General features: G+C 51.4%; 5 protein-coding genes across 5 annotated transcripts; 3 read left to right on the forward strand and 2 right to left on the reverse strand.

Moving 5' to 3' along the window:
- Positions 1–936: 936 nt before the first annotated feature.
- On the reverse strand, positions 937–2,413 carry N7533_003783 (Pyridoxal phosphate-dependent transferase major region subdomain 1; the record flags this gene model as incomplete). Its single annotated transcript, XM_057100433.1, has 2 exons — positions 937–2,168; positions 2,233–2,413. The coding sequence occupies 2 exons, from the start codon at positions 2,411–2,413 to the stop codon at positions 937–939; spliced, it is 1,413 nt and encodes a 470-aa protein (XP_056960063.1).
- A 437-nt stretch (positions 2,414–2,850) lies between these two features.
- N7533_003784 (uncharacterized protein) lies at positions 2,851–4,586 on the forward strand (the record flags this gene model as incomplete). Its single annotated transcript, XM_057100434.1, has 2 exons — positions 2,851–4,489; positions 4,561–4,586. 2 exons carry the CDS (start codon positions 2,851–2,853, stop codon positions 4,584–4,586), a joined length of 1,665 nt encoding a protein of 554 aa, XP_056960064.1.
- Positions 4,587–4,928: 342 nt separating this feature from the next.
- On the forward strand, positions 4,929–6,652 carry N7533_003785 (cation diffusion facilitator family transporter; the record flags this gene model as incomplete). Its single annotated transcript, XM_057100435.1, has 3 exons — positions 4,929–5,167; positions 5,364–6,199; positions 6,252–6,652. 3 exons carry the CDS (start codon positions 4,929–4,931, stop codon positions 6,650–6,652), a joined length of 1,476 nt encoding a protein of 491 aa, XP_056960065.1.
- Positions 6,653–7,940: 1,288 nt separating this feature from the next.
- Positions 7,941–13,931, reverse strand: N7533_003786 (MYB DNA-binding domain protein; the record flags this gene model as incomplete). Its single annotated transcript, XM_057100436.1, has 4 exons — positions 7,941–9,264; positions 9,341–9,921; positions 9,989–11,895; positions 11,957–13,931. 4 exons carry the CDS (start codon positions 13,929–13,931, stop codon positions 7,941–7,943), a joined length of 5,787 nt encoding a protein of 1,928 aa, XP_056960066.1.
- Positions 13,932–16,645: 2,714 nt separating this feature from the next.
- Positions 16,646–19,319, forward strand: N7533_003787 (cell differentiation and development protein Fsr1; the record flags this gene model as incomplete). Its single annotated transcript, XM_057100437.1, has 4 exons — positions 16,646–16,748; positions 16,810–17,088; positions 17,154–18,995; positions 19,060–19,319. 4 exons carry the CDS (start codon positions 16,646–16,648, stop codon positions 19,317–19,319), a joined length of 2,484 nt encoding a protein of 827 aa, XP_056960067.1.
- Between the last annotated feature and the right edge of the window lie 184 nt (positions 19,320–19,503).

A 19,503-nucleotide genomic window follows, 5' to 3' on the forward strand; every position in this document is an offset into this window, starting at 1 on the left:
CACAAATGGATCCTGATTCTATCAAATCAAGCCCATTCTAGACAAAAAAGACCATGAGAAGATCCATACTTTTCCGCTGTGGCTGATATAGTGCGATGGGATCCACTTTCTGGATCCACATTCATCAACATCTGCCAATCCAGGTCTCCCCAGCCACTGGAAGCTCGTCGGTTATGGTCGGAAATGTGGCTAAAGTCTTGTCACCGCAGACAGCCGAATGTAGCCGTTATCTCTCGGGTTTCAGGCAAAATACGTGATAAGATCCAGTATAACAAGTTGGAAAGGAAAAATCTGATCGCTAGGGGTGCCATGAAATCCACATATCGTCATTCACCTCCCCAATTGGCCCGGCTCATCCCGCTCGGTTACAAGAAACCGAAGACATGCTTTTGGCGTCGGCACGGGAGTTTGTCATATCAAGTCGGGCCGTGAAATATGTGGGCAGTCCCGGCATTGAGTTAAGTGACCTATTTTATGAGAGTCACTACTTAGGACCTTGGAATAGACGATAGTTTTTGAAGTAGGTCGCATGACCTCACTTATGAAGTGGAATACAGTCCTCGCAGACACGGATAGAAAGATGTCGAGCGGTATTTTTCTATGTACCAAGGTATTATTTTCTATGTAGCACCTGGGCGGAAATTCATCAAAATAAACAGAACGGAAGCGATTGAGACTAGTACGCAAGCAAAAATGATTCTCAAAACGCCAACCTTGGAAGGTTTTTTATCTGTATCAACCACACTTGATAGCTATGAGACATAATTCCCACTACACTGACTATCATTTTCTCTCTAGAACTTGTTGTGCATGTAATCTAAGAGCGATAAATATCTAGTGGTGAGAGGAAAAGGTTTTGCGCCATGAGAATATTTTCCATGTATTGGTACCTAGGTAACTTATAGCTGGACAGCCCTTGGAGCCTGGTCTTTACAGTTAAATTGCGCTTTGTTTCTCTAATCTTTCGCACAATTCTCTCAGTCTCCAGCCAGCCCATTCAAAATCGGTTGTTTCAAGATAGACCTGTCCACTGAGACGGACCCACCAAGATCCCTGGAATGGAAAAACAGGCATAAATGTGCTGTACTCTTTGATCATGGTTTTCTGCATCCAATCCGTCACGGTAGCGCCGGGAAAATCACCACCTTTGACGAGGCTACCTTTGCCGGAAGTAGGCCAATTCAGAGGAAGCAAAATGTTTACCATGAAGCATTCTGTCAATGTGTGTGCATCATTATCGAGAATCCTAGTTTCCAGGATGTTTGCCACTCTTAATCCGCCCTCCCGGGCTAGTTGAGTGCAGTAGCCTCTGATCTTGCTTTCTCCCCCGCAGATAGTTTGTCGCCAACGAATTGCTTCAGCGACGGTCAAAAAAGAGATATTATCAGTCGTTCCCACGAACTCAAAGTTTGAGACAAACTCCGGCCCACCAGAAGCACAACTGTTGTTGGTCGACAGTAAATGGGGAACAAAGCCATGACTTGTTGGTAAGGTGCTTCGCATCATAGCTTGATGGCGCTCTGGGACATAAAAAACAGCACATGCACGAGGGGTGAAAAGCCATTTATGGCAGTTGCTGATAAAGAAGTCCGGATCCAAGGAAGAAAGATTAAGCCCAATCTGACCAATACCATGGGCTCCGTCGATCAAGCTCAGCACTCCTTCTGTGCGACAAAGAGCAGTAAGCTCCTCGAAGGGAAGCCTGAGCCCAGGGTTGGAGGATATTGTATCAAATATCGCGATCCGAGGCCGACGGCCTTGTTGGCGGGACGCTTCAATTGCTCGTTGAAACCCGGAAACAATCTCGGCATCATCAACAGGATAGTTGAAGTTGATTTCCCTTGTGTGCACTTTCCCTTGGTTGGCCTCGCAGAGATAATTGGTGGTTTTACCACATGCGCCATAGATAACGTCCAGCTGAAGAATTTCATCTCGTCCATCGTCATTCCAAACTATATTGCGCAAAACGGTGTTGACTCCGGTCGTAGCGTTGGCGACAAAGACAATAGTGGATAATGGAGCATTGAGAAGCTCACTAACCGCTACCCGTGATTCATTCAATAATTCAGGAAAGCGGTACTTGATAAATGGGCATGGAGTAGCTTCACATTCATCGCGCAGTCGATCTGCCATATCACGAATTGCCTTGGGGGATGCGCCAAATGACCCTAGAAACGAATGAGTAGGGGGAAATTCCAAGGCGATAACCGGTGAGCAAATGAAGGATCTCACCATGATTCATATTTCTGTAGCCTGTCTTGAAGGAGAAATGTCTTCGCATTTCGTGCCCAAAGGGCGTTGGGGAGTCTTCTTGCCTGTCCGACATAATCTCGAGATCCTGAGTGACTCTGGCCACCTGGGGCAGTTTGTTGGTGGTATCAAGTTGCGGTCGGGACGTCGAGATATTCAACATAGGAGCTCAAATTCCGGAGGAATAACACTTCCTATCGGCTATTCGGGTTCCACTAAGACGAGCTGCGATAAAAAATACTACCGTAAGATGCTACGTTTCGAAAAGTTTGAGAGGCTTGGACCCTGCATGTGGAGGCCGGACATCATTGCGACGACCGCCATAAGCGCCGATCACTTGGAACGGTCGGGAATCACTCGAATGGCAGACTTGAAAAGGACGCATAGGCCGCTCTGCACGAGCTCTTTGTGGAAGCACTAATCTGGGGTCGGCAAGTCAAGCGACTCGTTCGTTGGGTGCTCCCCACGTTGTACCCCACATTATCAAGGAGTCCGTGCAGAAGTACTTAAGACAAGCAAATGCGAAGCTCAATTTTGCCCCGAGTCATCTGCATTGCAGTTTGCTGTGAAAGCCTTTTTTGAAGGTGCTTCTATTCTGAAATGGCAACTCAAGGCAGTCCCAACCACGCAGAGGATGTAGAGGTGGGTAGCACGAAGGAATCGAATTCACAGCATGCCAGGGATGTCGATGTTGATAAAGGCGTGACGGAATCTGCAAACGTGGGAACTCTTCAGCGGCGACTGAAATCACGACATGTTCAATTCCTCGCTCTTTCGGGCGCCATTGGCACTGGTTTGTTTGTGGGAACTGGTCAGGTTCTCTCGCTAGCCGGACCACTTTCAGCAACACTCGCCTATCTCATCACAGGTTTCAATCTATACGCAGTCATAAACAGCATGGGTGAAATGGCAACATGGCTACCTCTTCCTGGTGCTGTCCCAGTTTACGCCTCCAGATTTGTTGATGAAGCGCTCGGGTTCACTTTAGGCTGGAACTATTGGTATCAGTTTGCCATCGGAGTTCCAATTGAGATCAGCGCAGCTGCTCTCGTGATCGATTATTGGCCAAATGGAGTTGCTCCAGCTGTCTGGATTACGATTCTCTATGTGGCTATCTTCGCAACCAACTGCCTTCCAGTACGCGTGTATGGTGAACTAGAGTTCATTCTGGGGTCTATCAAACTGACGACTATCATCGGATTGATGCTTTTGATGTTGATTATTACACTTGGCGGAGCTCCCTCTCATGATCGCATTGGATTTCGCTATTGGGATAACCCGGGGCCAATGAATGAATATCTCGAGGATGGATCGCTGGGTCGCTTTTTGGCATTCTGGAAGGTCTTCATCCAAGCCACGTTTAGTTATGGCGGTAGTGAGATGGTGGTAGTCGCAGCTGGAGAGACTGAGAATCCTCGACGGAATATTCCCAAGGCAGTCCGCAGGGTTTTCTGGAGAATTGCTATCTTCTACGTGGGAAGTGTCTTCCTCGTAGGGATGTGTGTTTCATCCCGAGATCCTCGATTGCTGAATGCTATTGAGTCTGGGGCAAACACTGCGGGTGCCAGTCCCTTTGTGATTGCAATTGAGAATGGAGGAATTCCAGCCCTTCCTTCGATCATCAATGCAGTTGTTTTGACATCGGCTTTGTCTGCTGGGAACTCATTTTTCTACGCATCCACTCGAATTTTATACGCCACAGCATTGGATGGCAAGGCACCCCGAATCATGAGATACGAGAAATTTGGTGTTCCATACGTTTGCGTCGCAGTGACGGCAGCTCTGAGTCTGTTGGTCTATCTCAATGTCTCAGCCAGCTCGGCCGATGTCTTTTTCTGGATCAGTAACCTGAGTTCGGTCAGCACCTTGATTGTGTGGACTTCAATTGCGATCACGTATATCCGATTCCATCGAGGCCTGAAACATCATGGGATTTCGCGATCTTCGCTGCCATTTAAGTCACCATTCCAACCTTTTATGGCATACTTTGCGATCATTTTCTCCTCTACGGTGGCCTTCTTCAATGGATTTGACGCCTTTTTCCCGGGACGGTTCAGCGCCAAAACCTTTGTACCTCCATACGTCGATATTCCTATCTTTTTGTGTCTATTTTTGGGGTACAAGATTATCAAAAAGACCAAATTTGTCAAGATTGAAGACATGGATTTATGGTCGGGCAAAGAGGAGGCGGACGAGCTGGAATCGACATGGGAGGAGCCCAAGCCTCGAAATTTTCTAGGTGAGTTCACATTAATACCCGGGTATTGGAGGATGGATGTTATACTAGTATCATATACTGACAAATGACAGAGAGGATCTGGTTCTGGATTGCATGATATGGATATACTATGTACTACTAGTATGAGTATCCAATGTATACTTACTCTATAGGCTACTGACTAGTTACCATTATTATAACATAACCCGCATACCTAAGCTGTAAATCTATTTAACTACTTAATCATATCATTAAGATAATAGTATATTATACAATCTACTGATCCCTTCCGGTGATTGTATTGGCCATGTTTCACGTAGTCCCCTTGCGCCCCACCGCAGCTTCCAAGGTTTATGCGCCATCGGAGAGTTTACTGCGTACCGCATCCTTTGAGAATCACCTTCACCTTCAACCCTTTCCACCTATATTGGTAGATTCAACTCTATAGGTCCCCACCACCATGTCTCATCCCTTTTTACCATTATCGTCCCCTCCAGATTCGCCAGATTCGCCAGGATTGCGACCGCGACGACCCAGTTTGGATCCAGAACGCGAGATTCTCTCCACGCGTGGCCAACGCTTCCTCAATTTCCTGCCCAGTCGCAACTCCAGCAGCGCCTTGCAGGAATTACATCAGGAGTCGACTTTCCTGCGTCGAGGATCCCAACTCATTGGACGAAGCAACCCCCGTTATGAATGGTATGTGATGGGCGCATTCCTCCGCATGAACACAACCTCCGAGATAATCGCGACTAATTTCTTCTTATTCTCTCTCTTCTCTCCAGGCAACGCTATTATCGAGCCCCAGATACTCTAAAAGATCTCCCCGCTAAAATGTATGCATTCTCCCTTGCATTTCCCGGCCCCTCTTCTACAATGACTAACTGGTGAATAGCCGGAAATACTACGAACGAAACAATGCCATCATCTCCCATTACCTTTATATCGACCGACTCCTCGACTCCTCTCTCCCTCACAATCTGATCAACGATTATGATAATTGCGGTCACTCCCACCCATTTAACCATATTGACTCAACTATCGAGGAATCGGAATTGGAATCGAACACCCCTTCAACTCGCGAGGCCGCCGCCCGCGTCAAGCGCACCCCACACAATCTCTATCGAATCCCCGATGAGACTGCCCCTTTGCTCAGCTCAAGTGCTACGCCGGATCAGGAATCATGCGCCTACCATACAATGCCAGAGATGGAGTCTCACGAGGGATTATCTCCTGAGAAAGAGGAGCGTCTGATCAACCTGGCCATCCGTATCAATTTCGTCGCCAATGTCTTGCTCCTAGCTTCCAAAGTGGCCATCATGTATCTCACAAGCTCCATGTCCATGCTTGCTGGCCTTGTGGATGGAGTCCTGGACTTTTTGAGTACGGTCATCGTTTGGGTCACCACAGTCATGATCCGTCGGCAAGATCGGAACCGTTTCCCAATCACTCGACGACGCCTCGAACCTCTCAGTGTGCTGATCTTCTCCGTCATCATGGTCACTTCCTTCTTCCAGGTGGGTCTAACCTCCATCAACCGGTTGATGGGGGAGGACCACACTCTGGTGGAACTGTCCCTCCCGTCCATCATCCTCATGGCCGCAACCGTCATCGTCAAACTTCTGTGCTGGCTTTGGTGTCGCCTCATCCCTAGTCCTGGTGTTCAGGTCCTAGCCCAGGATGCTATGACGGATGTGATATTCAACACTTTCAGCATCATCTTCCCTTTAAGTATGTACCCTCCACTCCCCTCTCTTCTCTCGTCGGAACTAACCCATCACAGTTGGCTCCTTCGCGCGCCTTTGGTACCTCGATCCCCTGGGTGGTCTGCTCCTCTCTGTATACATCATGTGGAACTGGGGATCAACGGCGAGTGAGTACATTAGCCGACTGACCGGAGCCGCTGCCTCGCCCGATGATCATAGTATCTTACTCTACATGACGATGCGCTTTTCACGGGTTATCCAAAAGGTTCAGGATCTCAAGGCCTACTATGCCGGCGACAAACTCAATGTGGAAGTCGACTTGGTCGTGGATGAAAAGACGAGTCTGCGCGATGCTCACGATGTTGGGGAGAGTCTGCAATACATGATTGAGAGTGTGCCTACCGTTGACCGGGCCTTTGTTCATTTGGATTATTATACTTGGAATCTCCCTAGTCATATGAACCAGTTGGATCGATAGCATGTTGTTCAATTTCCTCTCGAGATCCCAGGGCAGGGACAAACAGCAAGTATCACTACCTAGCTACCTATATAAGAGAATACCCATTTTGTATTTCAGCATTACTTTCCTCCTCGGGGTTGATAGTCAAATCATCCATCGCAAGATTCAACTCATCATCCACACCTATCCCCCATATCGAAGCAAGATACAATCGATACCAATGCGGATCGCATCGATCTATACCGTCCCAGTGCTCCTCCTCGTTTTCCTTTTTCCTCTCCCTCCCAAGCAAAGGAGAAAGTATTCGTATACCACTCCTTTAGATCAGAAACAACTTCGAATCCCCGATCCTCTGAACAGCATCCACAATTCAAAGTGCAATGTCGAGCACCAAGTCGACCCGCCGAGCTCTTCTCTCGCTGGACGACTAGCACAACATCCACAATCCCTGCCACAACACCCTCCCCGTCCTGCACAATCATCAACCAGAACCTGATGCATATACCACCTTGAATCGGATCTCCACTGCTCAAATCCTCTTTTCAGAACACCGAGGCTACCCGAGAAATAACTACTCCAAAACCACCAATTCCTTGCCTAAACCCAATTATCATTTCTCACTTCTGCTATTCCTTGCAGCGCATCCTTGCCACCCTTCCGGTATGGAGCAATCTCCTTCTGACAATTTTCCCGCAGTTGTTACTCAACCTGTATGGATTCCACTAAGCCGTCGGAAATAGGTGTTTGTATCGATATCTTTGGAAGAATTTTGAGACATCCTGTCGTCTCTAGCTTAGCCTCCTCGGGCCTTTTTTTGCCTGGTAGACGCAGCTTCGAGATCACCGAGCTGGGGATCTCAGGGCTGGAGGGCTGGTCATCAGATAAACGAGAATTGTTGGTTGATAGCTGAGGAGTAATGAGGTTCGAAGTGGTTCGATACTTGCTAACAAACTCGTGCTAATTTTTACTAGATGGTAGGTGAATGCTTTCACACTTACTCGTGAAAATAGGGCCCATGATGACGTTGTATCAAGGAAAAGTCTTACTTTATTTACTATCTACATCATATTCAGAGCACAGGGAATTGATTTAGAACGTCATACATCAATCAAGTCATTCATTTAATAGTACATATAGGGACAAAACGACAGTCCGAATCGGCAAAACTGCCATGGTCATAGACAAGAGGCAATGGAGAAAAATGTTAGGAAGAGAATAGCTTTTCTCTTAGTATACATGAAGCAAAACGTGCTTTCCAGTAGAGAGAGAGAGGCTAGTCTGTTCTTTTCATCAACTAATACGCACCCTAGCGGGGCGGTTGCGATGATGGGTGCAGAGGCCCTGGCAGTCCACCCTGTGCCGAGCTTTGGCTATAGACACGGTGGTGTGTCGGTGTAGAGACAGATTCGCCCAGCGAACCTGACCCCGGTGGCCGTTGGTGGAGAGGTGGCATGGCCCCTGCCGACGAGGATTGGGGCGGAGGTGCGTAGCCCATGCCATTACCACTCACTGAGTGGTGTAGAGCAGACGACGGAGAGTAAGGACGTCCTATTGTAGCCAGGGACGACATCGATCTACCCCCTTGAGCTTGTGGTGGTGGAGTGTTGTGTCCATATTGAGGAGGTCCAACGGGCATGTTGACCGGAGTGGAGCGATGAGAGCCATTGACTAGAGTCTGAACATGTTGTTGGTAGCTCTGGCTATGAGGTTGGGTCGCAGACGGGGTAGAAGATCCACCTGGGCCGTACGAGGGCTGCGAGCCGGGTTGGCGAGGAGGTATTCCAAAAAGACCCGGGGAAGGTTGAGACGCTGTCGGAGCCTCCCGCGAACCGAAGGCGGCACTACTCGCTCGTGGCGGGGGTGAGCCGGTCCGATATGTTGAAGGTTGAGGTGGCATCTCACGAGAGCCAGACGCTGCTGGCTGGCCAGCAGGAGCCTGTCCAAAGACGTTCGGATAAGCGGACCTCTGAGAAGCAGCAGGTGGCGGTGTCGGTGCAGGAGACGGGACAGGGAGACTGTTCAAAGAACCGGGTGCCTGGCCGGATGCCGAACCGAAGTGCCCAAAAGAACCTTGAGCAGCTAGGCGACCGCTCGGCTGCGGTGTTGGCTGAGTCGGCGCAGGAGGGCCACCTTGCTGTGCCCTAGGATCGAATCGCGCCATCCAGTCGTTGTTTGCCGGCGTCGCCGGTCCACCAGAGGGAGGCCCGTAGCTGGAGTATTCAGCATAGCCGCGCGATGGAGGTGGATATTGGCCATGCTGCCCAAAGCCAGCCGGCTTGGTAACTTCTTCGGGGCGAGCAGAACCCGCCTGTGGATAGGCAGATCTTGATGCAGGGATGGAGCTCGAGACAGGAGCAGAGGGCGCTTCACTGGCAAATCGCTTTCGAGGCTGAGGCTCTTCGGGCTCGTCGTTGAGAATGCTCATGATATTGGACCGCTTCGCTGGCACATGACGAGTGGCCTCGGGAGCGGGCGTCAGACTCGCTCGCGAGATATCTTTGACAGGAGACAAAACAGGTCGGGGCGAGTGGGACATGCCCATCGATTGACTTGATAGGGGATAGAACTGTCTTGGGCCGAAAGGGTCGCGATGTGTTGAAGGGATCTCGAGATCCGATCGGGGCAGCTGACTAGGAGATCCAGGCTGGGTCAGGCTGGGGTGGCGAGAATGGGTTGGGGGGGAGGAGAGTAGGGGTTTGCGCGGACATATAGGCAGACTGAGCCATAGGGTCCATCCGAGCCAAGTCTGCAGGTAAGGGTGCACCGGAGCCATGATGAGAGATATCTTGGGCCCGTGCAGATGAATGCGGCAATAGTGCTGAGTCCCTCCGGTCCTCGGTGAAATATCCAAGTCGTGGGCCCGGTATGCGAGATGACGGTCCTGCCTGAGCTCGCATAGCGCGAGCAGCGTCGTCGCCAAGGGTGGCGGCCACCGGTGGCACAGCAGTCGCAGCAGATGCCTGTGCGAGTGTCGGATAGCGACCCACACTGCGCTCATTCTCCGATAGTGGGCGACCAAGGTGTGATACTGGCTGTGGAGACATCGCGAGAGGTTTACCCTTGGGGAACCGTGTGTCATCTCCCTCGGCCATGAGCTCACCGTGGGGTGCCAGTGGACGAGGAACGATGGCAGACGGAGTCGCCTCGTAGCGCCGCTTCGGTGCTACACTGGGCACGGGAAGTGGACCGGTATCCTCGCCGCGAGCTTTTTTATCTTCTGCGGCCACTATCAAATCCTCAAAATCCTTTTGACCCGAATCCAGACGGCGCTGGTAATAGTTTTTCACCTGCGTTGCGATTTATGTTAGATGAAGAAGAACAATATTGGATGAAACAAATAAAAGGCTTACTTACCATTACGGTTGTCTTAGTCTTCATGAAATTCGAGATGCCTTCAAAATCACGACCGAAATGTGCCAGCAGTCGTGGAAAATCACGCTGCTCAGGCACCGACCAGTAACTCGTCGGTTGCAGAGATCCATAACCAGTCTCCGATGGCTTGGGCGCCATGATCGGCTCGGCTTCGGTGGTTTCGAAAACGTACATGCCTTCTTTGGCTCTTCCGCGGCCTGGTCTCGGGCGAGAGTTGGGAGGTATATTGTCTTTGTCGACGATTTCTCGCTCTTGAGAAATCCCAGGGACAGTCTCCATCATCACCTCCGGGCCAGATTCTGTACTTGGGAGAGCTGCAAGAGGAACGATTCCTGGCGGCGCACCTTGGGCTTTGGGGTCTTGCGGTCCAGTCTTCACGCGTCTTTGCGTGCGGGCTCCTCCACGTCCACCACGTCGACTAGTGGTAGTCTTCTCGATGGGCTCGCCATCTTTACCAGTTTGGCCTCGGCGAGCAGGGGCAGCACCTTCGGGGTCATTAGAATCACCAAATGTAGGTGCGGCAGCGCGCCGTGGCCGTCCTGTCTCTGTAATCTGAGGGGTCTCATCTTCGCCATCGAGATCTGGCTTAACAACCCCAAGATCGGCAATAAGAGCGTTAGATTTGGGTCGGGTAGATCGAGTCTTTCCTCGACCCCGACGACTCCATCGTTTGTTGAGCTTCGCCTTATACTTGATCTCTTCTTTGGTGAGATAATAGTGCACGATGCACTGACGATAATCTCTACCTGGGAGGGACTCGGCAATCTTGCCCCATCTTTTGGGATGCGCCATGAAGGCATCGGTGAAAGTGAGATGCTCCTCCTTCGTGAAGTCATTGGGTGGCGGAAGGAAGCCGAAGACATCCATGGCATGGTTGACATCGATTGTGTTGTTGAAATCTTTATAGACACTGGCCTGTTCTTCAAATGGCTCAAACATATCCGGAATGATAGCTTCACGAGCCAAATCTGGACGCGCCGTCGCCTCCTTGGTGCGTCGACGCTCCAGTTCTTCTTGTGCGGATATTTCCGATGCCTTGAGAGCGTTGAGGAAATCTAGCTCGCTGTTGCCCTTATAACGGCGTCCCTCACGACCTTCCGGGATGGCCGCAGGAGTGGGAGGAAGAGTCGGTGCTGGCGGAGTTGCAGGAGCAGGCGTCATCGGCTTCTTGTCCTTTTTGCGATCCATCTCCCATATATCCATTCGCCAAGGTTTATAATAAGACATATATTCCTCTCGCAACACTGCATTCTTCTTTGCGATTTGCTTCTGCCGTTGGGAAAGCTCATCGCGGAAAATATCTTTGAAGAGGTCGAGGTGGGTAACATTCTCATGGGTGACTTCCATATCGGAGATGGGAGTAGGTGGCCCTGAATTCAAAAAGGGAAGGCTATCAAGGGTGATCTCATCGCGAGAAACGACAGGAGGAACGAAGGTTTGGGGTACTGGTGACGGCTCTTTCGCGGGGGCGAATGATACAACTCGCTCGTTGTTTTGCGTGGGAGACATTGCAGTGGGTTCTTGTTCTTCGTCTTCCACTGAAGGGAGCGATTCAGAGGGCTGTTCCGATACTTCTTCCTGTGCAATCCTTCCAAGAATCTGGATGCGGCGCAAGAGAGCCAGAATGGTCGGGTCTTCTAAAGGCGAAGGAGGCATTTCCGCTCTAAGAGCTTGCATGTCCTTCTCGAATATTCGCTTCCGTTCCTCTAGATATTCCTGGGTGAAGAGCGCGTTTTCTTCCTCTTCCTCGTCGGTTGATTGCCCAAAGTCGTCGGGGATGACAGCGGGATTTTCCTTCTCTGGTTGATCGGGCTCTCTCCCAGGTCCTTCTTCGACTGTCGGTACAGGCGGTGGACTGCTACGAATTGGCAGTCTCATTGAGGGCGAAGCTGGAGATATCGCTTTCATCGTCTCCGTGGCGGTCGCGGCGGTCGTGGCGGGGGGGCTTACCGCTATCGTGTTGGGTTGCTACAGGTTCCGGCGATTCAGTTCGTCTTTCTGGGCGGGGCTTTTCCTCCTCGACTGGAATAATACTCTCACGCTCCTCACTCTCCTTCTTCGGAGGCACGTTCGGAACAGATGGACCACGACTGAAGCTGCGACGAACCCATGGCTTGTTGCTCTTGTTCGGTCCCCGCGGCGAAGGAGCTTGTCGTTGGTGGTATGCTCGAGGGGCGGTTGGGATGTTTGATGTTGACATTCGCGGGGAGACGGATGGCTCTTTCGATGGAGCCCGAGGACCTGGCGGAGGCAGTCGCGCAAGAGTTGGGGAGGACGTTATTGAACTTGGCTTAACGGGGACATGTGGTTCGGTTGGTCCTGACATTGAATCCCGCTTGGCCATTGCAGCCGGGGCAGTTGGGGGAGACCTATCAGATAGATGCGTAGATGATCGTACCGCACGAGCTGGCTCTTCCTGGGGTCGAATTGGGTCTGCTTGCTGGAATGACTCTCTCCGTTCCGCCTTCGGACCAGTTGGGGGTTGTACCGGGAGAGCAGGTGGTCCGTCTGGGCGGTCTTTCTCTGCCTGTATCGATGCATCGCTACCTGTACGCCCTTCGGAGGCTCCTTTGGCCGTCGGTAAAGTTGGGATGGGAGCTGACACGGATCCGAACGCAGGAACTTGGGGAGCTGATGGGGGAGGTGAATGCTGAGGAACAGATGCCGGCTCCTTTGGCGGTTCCGGGCGAGAAGGGGGTTCTGAACGTTCGCTCTCACGTCGAGACTCAGGGCCAGGTGGGCCCGACAAGATCGATCCTTTGCGGCCCTGGTCCAACGGTGACTGGTCTGACAGGCGATCAGGGGCAGCAGGAGATGCTGCAGGGGGTACCGGATGCGCAATCGATGACGCCGAGCCGACAGAGCCACGATTGTCTGCTCGGGAGGGGGGGTGGTCTCCCCTTTTCCAGGGCTCTACTGGTCGGTCCCGATCATCACGTTCAGGGCGGCGATTGTCCCACTCTTCTCGCCGATCAAATCTATCTCGTCGCTCGGTATGTTCGCGGTCTCTGTCCCGGTCTCGGTCGCGTATATCTCGCTCGCGATCTCGATCTAGTAAACGGTCGGCAACGACAGGTGGGCGGTCTCGGTCCCCATCTCGATCTCGCTCACGATCAGGCACCCGGTCAGGTATGCGGTCAGGCAAGCGATCAGGTAGTCGTTCAGGTAATCGTTCAGGCAATCGATCAGGTAAGCGATCGGGTAGTCGGTCAGGTAGTCGGTCAGGTAAACGATCGGGTAAACGGTCAGGTATCCTGTCTCGCGCACGATCTCGCCATGCATCGCGAGATCGGCTTCGTCGTCGAAACAAGTCACGATCATCATGGAAAAGAGGACGTCCTCGGCCTCGACCACCTTCCCAATCACCTCGTCCACGTCCGCGAATCGAGCCTCCACCACGGTGATTGACGATAGGAGGTGGGCCATCGGGACCCCCGGATGAAGCTGAAAGGATACTGTCGCGGGAATTGCGGCGCATGCGCACCAGATCGAAATCGCGACCCGGGGGCTCTCTCATGTCGCGGAAGTCGCGCGTGGGGGATCGTGAGCGACCTCGACCGAAGCCACCACGATTATCTCTGGGGTCAAAATCTCGGTCTCTGCGATTCCAGTCGCGATCCATATCCCGTCGAAATGGGGGACCATCACGGTTGTCTCGAAAGTCGCGGTCTCGATCTCGATCTCGAAGGTCACGATCCCGGTCTCGAAAGTCGCCTCGACCATATCCACGGCCACGGCCGCCACCACCATACGGACCACCTCGAGGGGAGTCCACTAAAGCACGGGGGCCACGCGGAGGTTCTCTGCCGAATGAAGGACTGGCATCGTCGAGGCCACGGGCGCCTTGGGGACGACGATCCCCAAAGCGCTGAGGGGATCGGTCACGGGAGTTGAACCCGGAAGATGGAGGAAATCGCGATGCCATTACCAGGTCATGCTATGAGATGACCTGGAACTAGCATTTAGTGAAGGGAACGGGGGGGGGTGGAGAATTGCGCATTGGAGGAATCGAGATGGATATGGAACGAACGGGGACAGCTGCACGTGATGGTTCGCACGGGCCACAGCCCGGGGCGGACGTGTCAGTGCAGAGAGGAAGTTGGAAAGATGGTTGGCGGGCAGAAGATGAGGAAGACGTTGTTCAGCTGTCGTAGTATAGCAGAAGTTATATGTATAAGGCAGGGGGGGTGAAGAAAAGAGGGAAGCCTTGGAAAGGGGAGGAATGGAATTGGAGAAAGTGAAGATGTGAAGGTTCAAGTGGAATTGGCTAAGCGGGCCCGTGCATGAGTGGTCTGGACTGGTACCCCGTACAGTACGGAGTATAGAGTATAGAGTATACTAGTAGAGTATACCTGGTATATTTAGTTCATATAGATATTCATATTGGTCTACTGGGTAAAGGTAAGGTAGATACAATACACTACTTCTTCTATTCTGTATCCAATGCATATCATCAGGAATATACAAAAAACTAAAACTAAAATGCAATCCCCCGAGCCGGAATCGAGCCGGCGACCTTTCGGTTATATGTTTCCATTACAGCCGAACGCCATATCCAACTAGACCATCGGGGGTTTATTTGCAATTGTTGCGCCGATATTTAGAATTATATCATGAGGTGTCGAGAGCGCGGGAGTAACCTCGGAATATTGCCGAGTGTTGCTGAAAGTGCTTGGCAGCCCTTGGATCACCAGCACCATTCAATACATTATACTCATGAATTGTATAACAAAACAACAGAAATTTGGATAGTACTAGTATAAAATAATATTTTGAGCAAAACCCTTGGTCAGCGGCCAAGATTATGAGAGCCTTGGAGTGTGATAGGTGAGAACCTTGGAAACACCATGACTCAATATATAAATATGCCTACCTAGGTACCTGTATAGGTACCCCGGGGTACCAGGGTCGTGGGCAATCCATAACTTGGACTTCCTGAAGCAACCTTGGAACTTCAAGTTTCAATACTATTAAAATCCGAACTTAAACCCCATTCTCAAATATTAATTAGCCAAACCTCAAGTCCATAACTTGAAAGTACAACCTTGGAAGTTATCACGAAGCCGAGAAAAACCCCGATTAGGACCTCAGGACTTAATAGGCAGGCGACCCAGTCTACTAGTATTCGACTTTACCTACTTCAAGTTCCCTCAGGCTTGAACCTCCATGATCTACTACTAGTTAACACACTAACTTGGAATCTTCTAAAGCCTCGAAAGTTTAAGCCATACCGTGACCTTCCACGCCCTAGATAGAACGAGCCCTCCGAATCATGAACATACTACTATATACAGCCGAAGAATACAGGCTTACACTCAACATTGCAAAATCGGATTGTATAGGTAAATGATCCATTTTGCCTGCGAACCTAAGTTGATTCCTCCGAGTCTGGGTTGCAAGGGCTTCTTCAAGTCCATGATACAACTTGAAGAATGAAAACTTGAAACTCTGAGGCTGACCAGAGCCATCATGATAGAGTCAAGTCACGGTTGAATATTAGTAAGGTCAATGGATATATTATCCCCCTTTTTACTATAGATTCTCCGTGAGCTCCGTGATTTGAAGATGGTGGAATGTACTTCAGGGCTGGCGAAATGGATTAAGATAGCAAAACTTGACATTAGTTGAGTCTGAACTATTGTGCTCATTGAAAGGGCTCACTGCGCAGGTGTATTACATCTGATATGTGATCAGAAAGGCCGTTCCCGGCTCAGAAGTGGTGATATCAGAGTTGCCCGTCATACCTGGGATGCACCGGGGGAGGTATATGTGTTTTCTGGGTCATGTAGTCAAAATTCACAACAGCCATCGCAAGTAAACCCCCGATGGTCTAGTTGGATATGGCGTTCGGCTGTAATGGAAACATATAACCGAAAGGTCGCCGGCTCGATTCCGGCTCGGGGGATTGCATTTTTGTTTTTGCATTTTTTGTTTCCAATCATATTTTTGACAAATCTATATTTTCTCCAGTTCTCCAGTATTTCCACCAGTGGGAACCGAGATCATCAGCTACCTTAAGGTATGGGGGAGCCCCTGGAGGATTACTAACCTTGGAAGTATCCATCTGATATTTCAGGTAAGCGGGATCGTGACCATCACCACCACCACCACCACCAGACTTTCCTGCCATTGTCATTGCCCTTTCCAATTGTTCTCCCTCTGTTACCGTACTAGGATATTTTGATCGTCACCTCTTCTCTCTCTAATTCCCCTCTTTCATATCTCTTGTTTTATATTTCAACTTATTCCATCACCTGAACCGCCTAATCCAGCAGGCGGTCAGCCACCACCTCCAGGTTTCCCCCCCCAAAAAGCCACCCAATCTCGTCCATAACAAACGAGCGCACGCTCTCGAATCTCGTTGCAGGACAGTCATTGGCCTTTCTTTCTCCGATTCATTCCAGCTTCTCCTCCCTTCATCGGCTGACACGGTGTGGAACGGGGTTCCCCAGCCGTTGTCGCCCCAGGGGGCTTTGAACTTTCTTTGCTGACTAGCTGCGGAATCCGGCCATCAGGAGAACCAGGAGCTCCAGTGCTCTGCTCCTCCGACTGACTGCTTCGCATTCAACGGCCCTTTCCACTCCCTCACCTGTAACGACACCTCGTCCCGTCATCCCGATCCCCCTCTCCGCTGTGCCTATGGCCTGGCAATCTCCGGCCATGTCTGGTATGGGCATGCCGGGGCCGATGGGTGATGGTTCCAATGGCGGACATCCGCAGGGGACTGAGTATACGCTACAGGGTGAGTATCTCCCGCCATCTTCTTTCCGGCTTACCGGAAACCAACTGATTACCATCTCCAGGCGTGATGCGTTTCCTCCAAACCGAATGGCACCGACACGAACGCGACCGCAATGCCTGGGAGATTGAACGCGCCGAGATGAAGTCTCGCATCGGCCGACTGGAGGGAGAGCTACGAACAAGCAAGCGACTGCATGAATCTCTGGGAAAACATGTTCGGTTAATGGAAGGGGCTTTGAAAAAGGAACGAGAGAAGGTGAAGAAACTCGCCAACAACGAGAAGCTCGACGATATCCAAGACCCAAAGGATATTGCGCGGCAGAGTGTCAGCTTCTTAAAAGGTATAGTGGCCTTCTTAATGCGATCATGACAAATGGACCACTCCATCTGACTTCGATTCTTCTAGCACAACGATCTTCACCGTCTGCGGACACGAATGCCAATCTCGATGACCCCGAGAACGCCGTTTCTAATGAATTCCGCCAAGAAGACGAGCGAGACAAATCGCGCGTGTACTTGTCAAGATGTGCGCAGGAGGTTGCGTACCATGTCATCCCTACATCCCACCCAGCTCCCGATCTCAGCGACCCAGATCTTCTGTACGGGAACCAGCAGCTCTCACAGCAGAACCTCGAGGAGGCGTACATTCAACAGCAGCTACAGAAGACAAATCAGCGGCTAGTGCGCGAGGCAGGGCTTCCGAATCACCAACCCTCCCCCGGTCAGTACGCCGAGAACGCTCGGATGCCAGCTCAGTTTGGACCGGGATCTGGATCGGTTCCTCGCGAGGCCCTGGAACGCCGGCAGATTGAGTTGCAGCAGGTCCCTGTTACTGCAGTTGACAATCGAAACCAAGTCTACGAACAGGGCCTCGTGGACGAGCGCCCCATGAACCAGCAGCCACCCATTGAGACACAAGGCCCACAAGTGGTAGTCAAGGAGGACCTGCAGCCCCAAAACGCTACAGACGAAGGAGGCGAAGATATGGATGGATGGAATTTTGACGAACCTAATGAAAAGGAAACAATCAATGAGTCCGTACCGCCTCACCGTCCAGACACCGACGCATTCCCCAACGCCAATTTTGTTCATTCCAAGTCACCCTCTCGTGGAGGTTCTCTCTCCCACCGCCGAAAGAGCTCCGGTTCACGGCGCAAGAGCGATGGTGCGATTGAATCGCGGGATTTCGCTGCTGGTGCCAACCAGCAAGACTCCTCCTTCAAGGTTCGCTTTGCTCTTCGTGGCCACCTCGATGTCATCCGCTCGGTCATATTCACTGGCGGTGGCAGTCCGTCAGAGCCGGAAATCTGCACATGTAGCGATGATGGAACGATCAAACGTTGGATCATCCCAGCAACATATGGCACGTTCGGAGCCCAGGGTCCCAGCTCAAGCAACGACCTGGATATCGTCAGCTACTTCACCCATCGGGGTCATGTTGGTGCAGTCACATCCCTAGCCGCCTGCTCGCCATCTCAAAGCATTTCCAATGGTGGCCGAGCTTCTGGTGATGGTTGGGTGTTCTCTGGTGGACAGGACGCTAGCGTACGGGTCTGGGAACGTGGAAGAGTCGACCCTAAAGCCACTTTGGATGGACATACGGACGCTGTATGGGCTCTTTGTGTGCTTCCGGGCACGACAGGCTCAGTTTATGGAGACTCTAGCAGTCACTATGGTGGACAGGACAGAATCATGTTGGCCTCTGGAGCTGCGGATGGCCGTATTCTCATCTGGGCAGTCACTCCCCCACCCCTCGTTTCTTCTCCCCAAGCTGGATCGCGCCGTCAAGGTGGCAGCCGTCGTGCGAACTCGATTTCATCCGGATCCAACTTCCCATCCTCCCCCCAGCCTAGTGTCGCCACCAGCACCCCGTTCAACTATACCCTCATCCATCACATTATGCGAACCGACGCTCCATCTCCGACATGCATTAGCCCTCTCTCCCTTGCTGGCGTGAACTTTGTGGTTTCCTACACCGATGCATCAATTCTTGTCTATGACACCCGAACTGGCGAAGAGATCGTGGGTATGGCTAGCCTTGAAACATACGACGGTACACCATCAACTGGGGTCAACTCCGTGGTTGCTACAACTATTGGATTCGATGGGTCAGCCAATTTGGATCCCAATCGCACCATGGCCGAAGAAGACGAGGTTGTGCATGGGGCTACTGGATCCAGTGGCGTGGAAGGTGTGGTTATCAGTGGCTACGAAGACCGATACATACGATTTTTCGATGCCAACAGTGGTATGTGATCCCTAGCTTTTCAAGCTTTTGCCAATTTCTAAACCTACTAACGTATGAATTGCAGGTCAATGCACGTACACGATGCTGGCCCACCCAGCCGCTATTGCCGCTTTGTCTCTGTCTCCCGATGGCCGTGAGCTTGTTTCTGCAGGCCATGATGCCAGTCTCCGTTTCTGGAACCTGGAGAAGCGAAGCTGTACTCAGGAACTGACTAGCCATCGTTTAATGCGCGGCGAAGGTGTCTGCGCCGTAGTCTGGAGCCGTGACGGACGCTGGGTCGTCAGTGGCGGTGGAGACGGTGTGGTCAAGGTCTTCTCCCGATGACCGGACGACGAGACGAAAGCCCTTGTATGATTTTTCTTCCTTCTTTCTCATCTTTTCCTTACCCTCTTCTTCTGTCCATTCTGTCACATCCACATCCCTGTCTAAACCCGCGCTTGTGTATTTTCTCAGTCTTCTAGGCGTGATATGATCCCATGAACCGGATGAGCGATTGGCCGGACCAGTT

This window comes from Penicillium manginii (genome assembly GCF_028828005.1).
Source record: "Penicillium manginii strain IBT 31320 chromosome Unknown utg000004l:1.0-7231830.0:1.0-7236170.0, whole genome shotgun sequence".
In the NCBI taxonomy this organism is placed as follows: domain Eukaryota; kingdom Fungi; phylum Ascomycota; class Eurotiomycetes; order Eurotiales; family Aspergillaceae; genus Penicillium; species Penicillium manginii.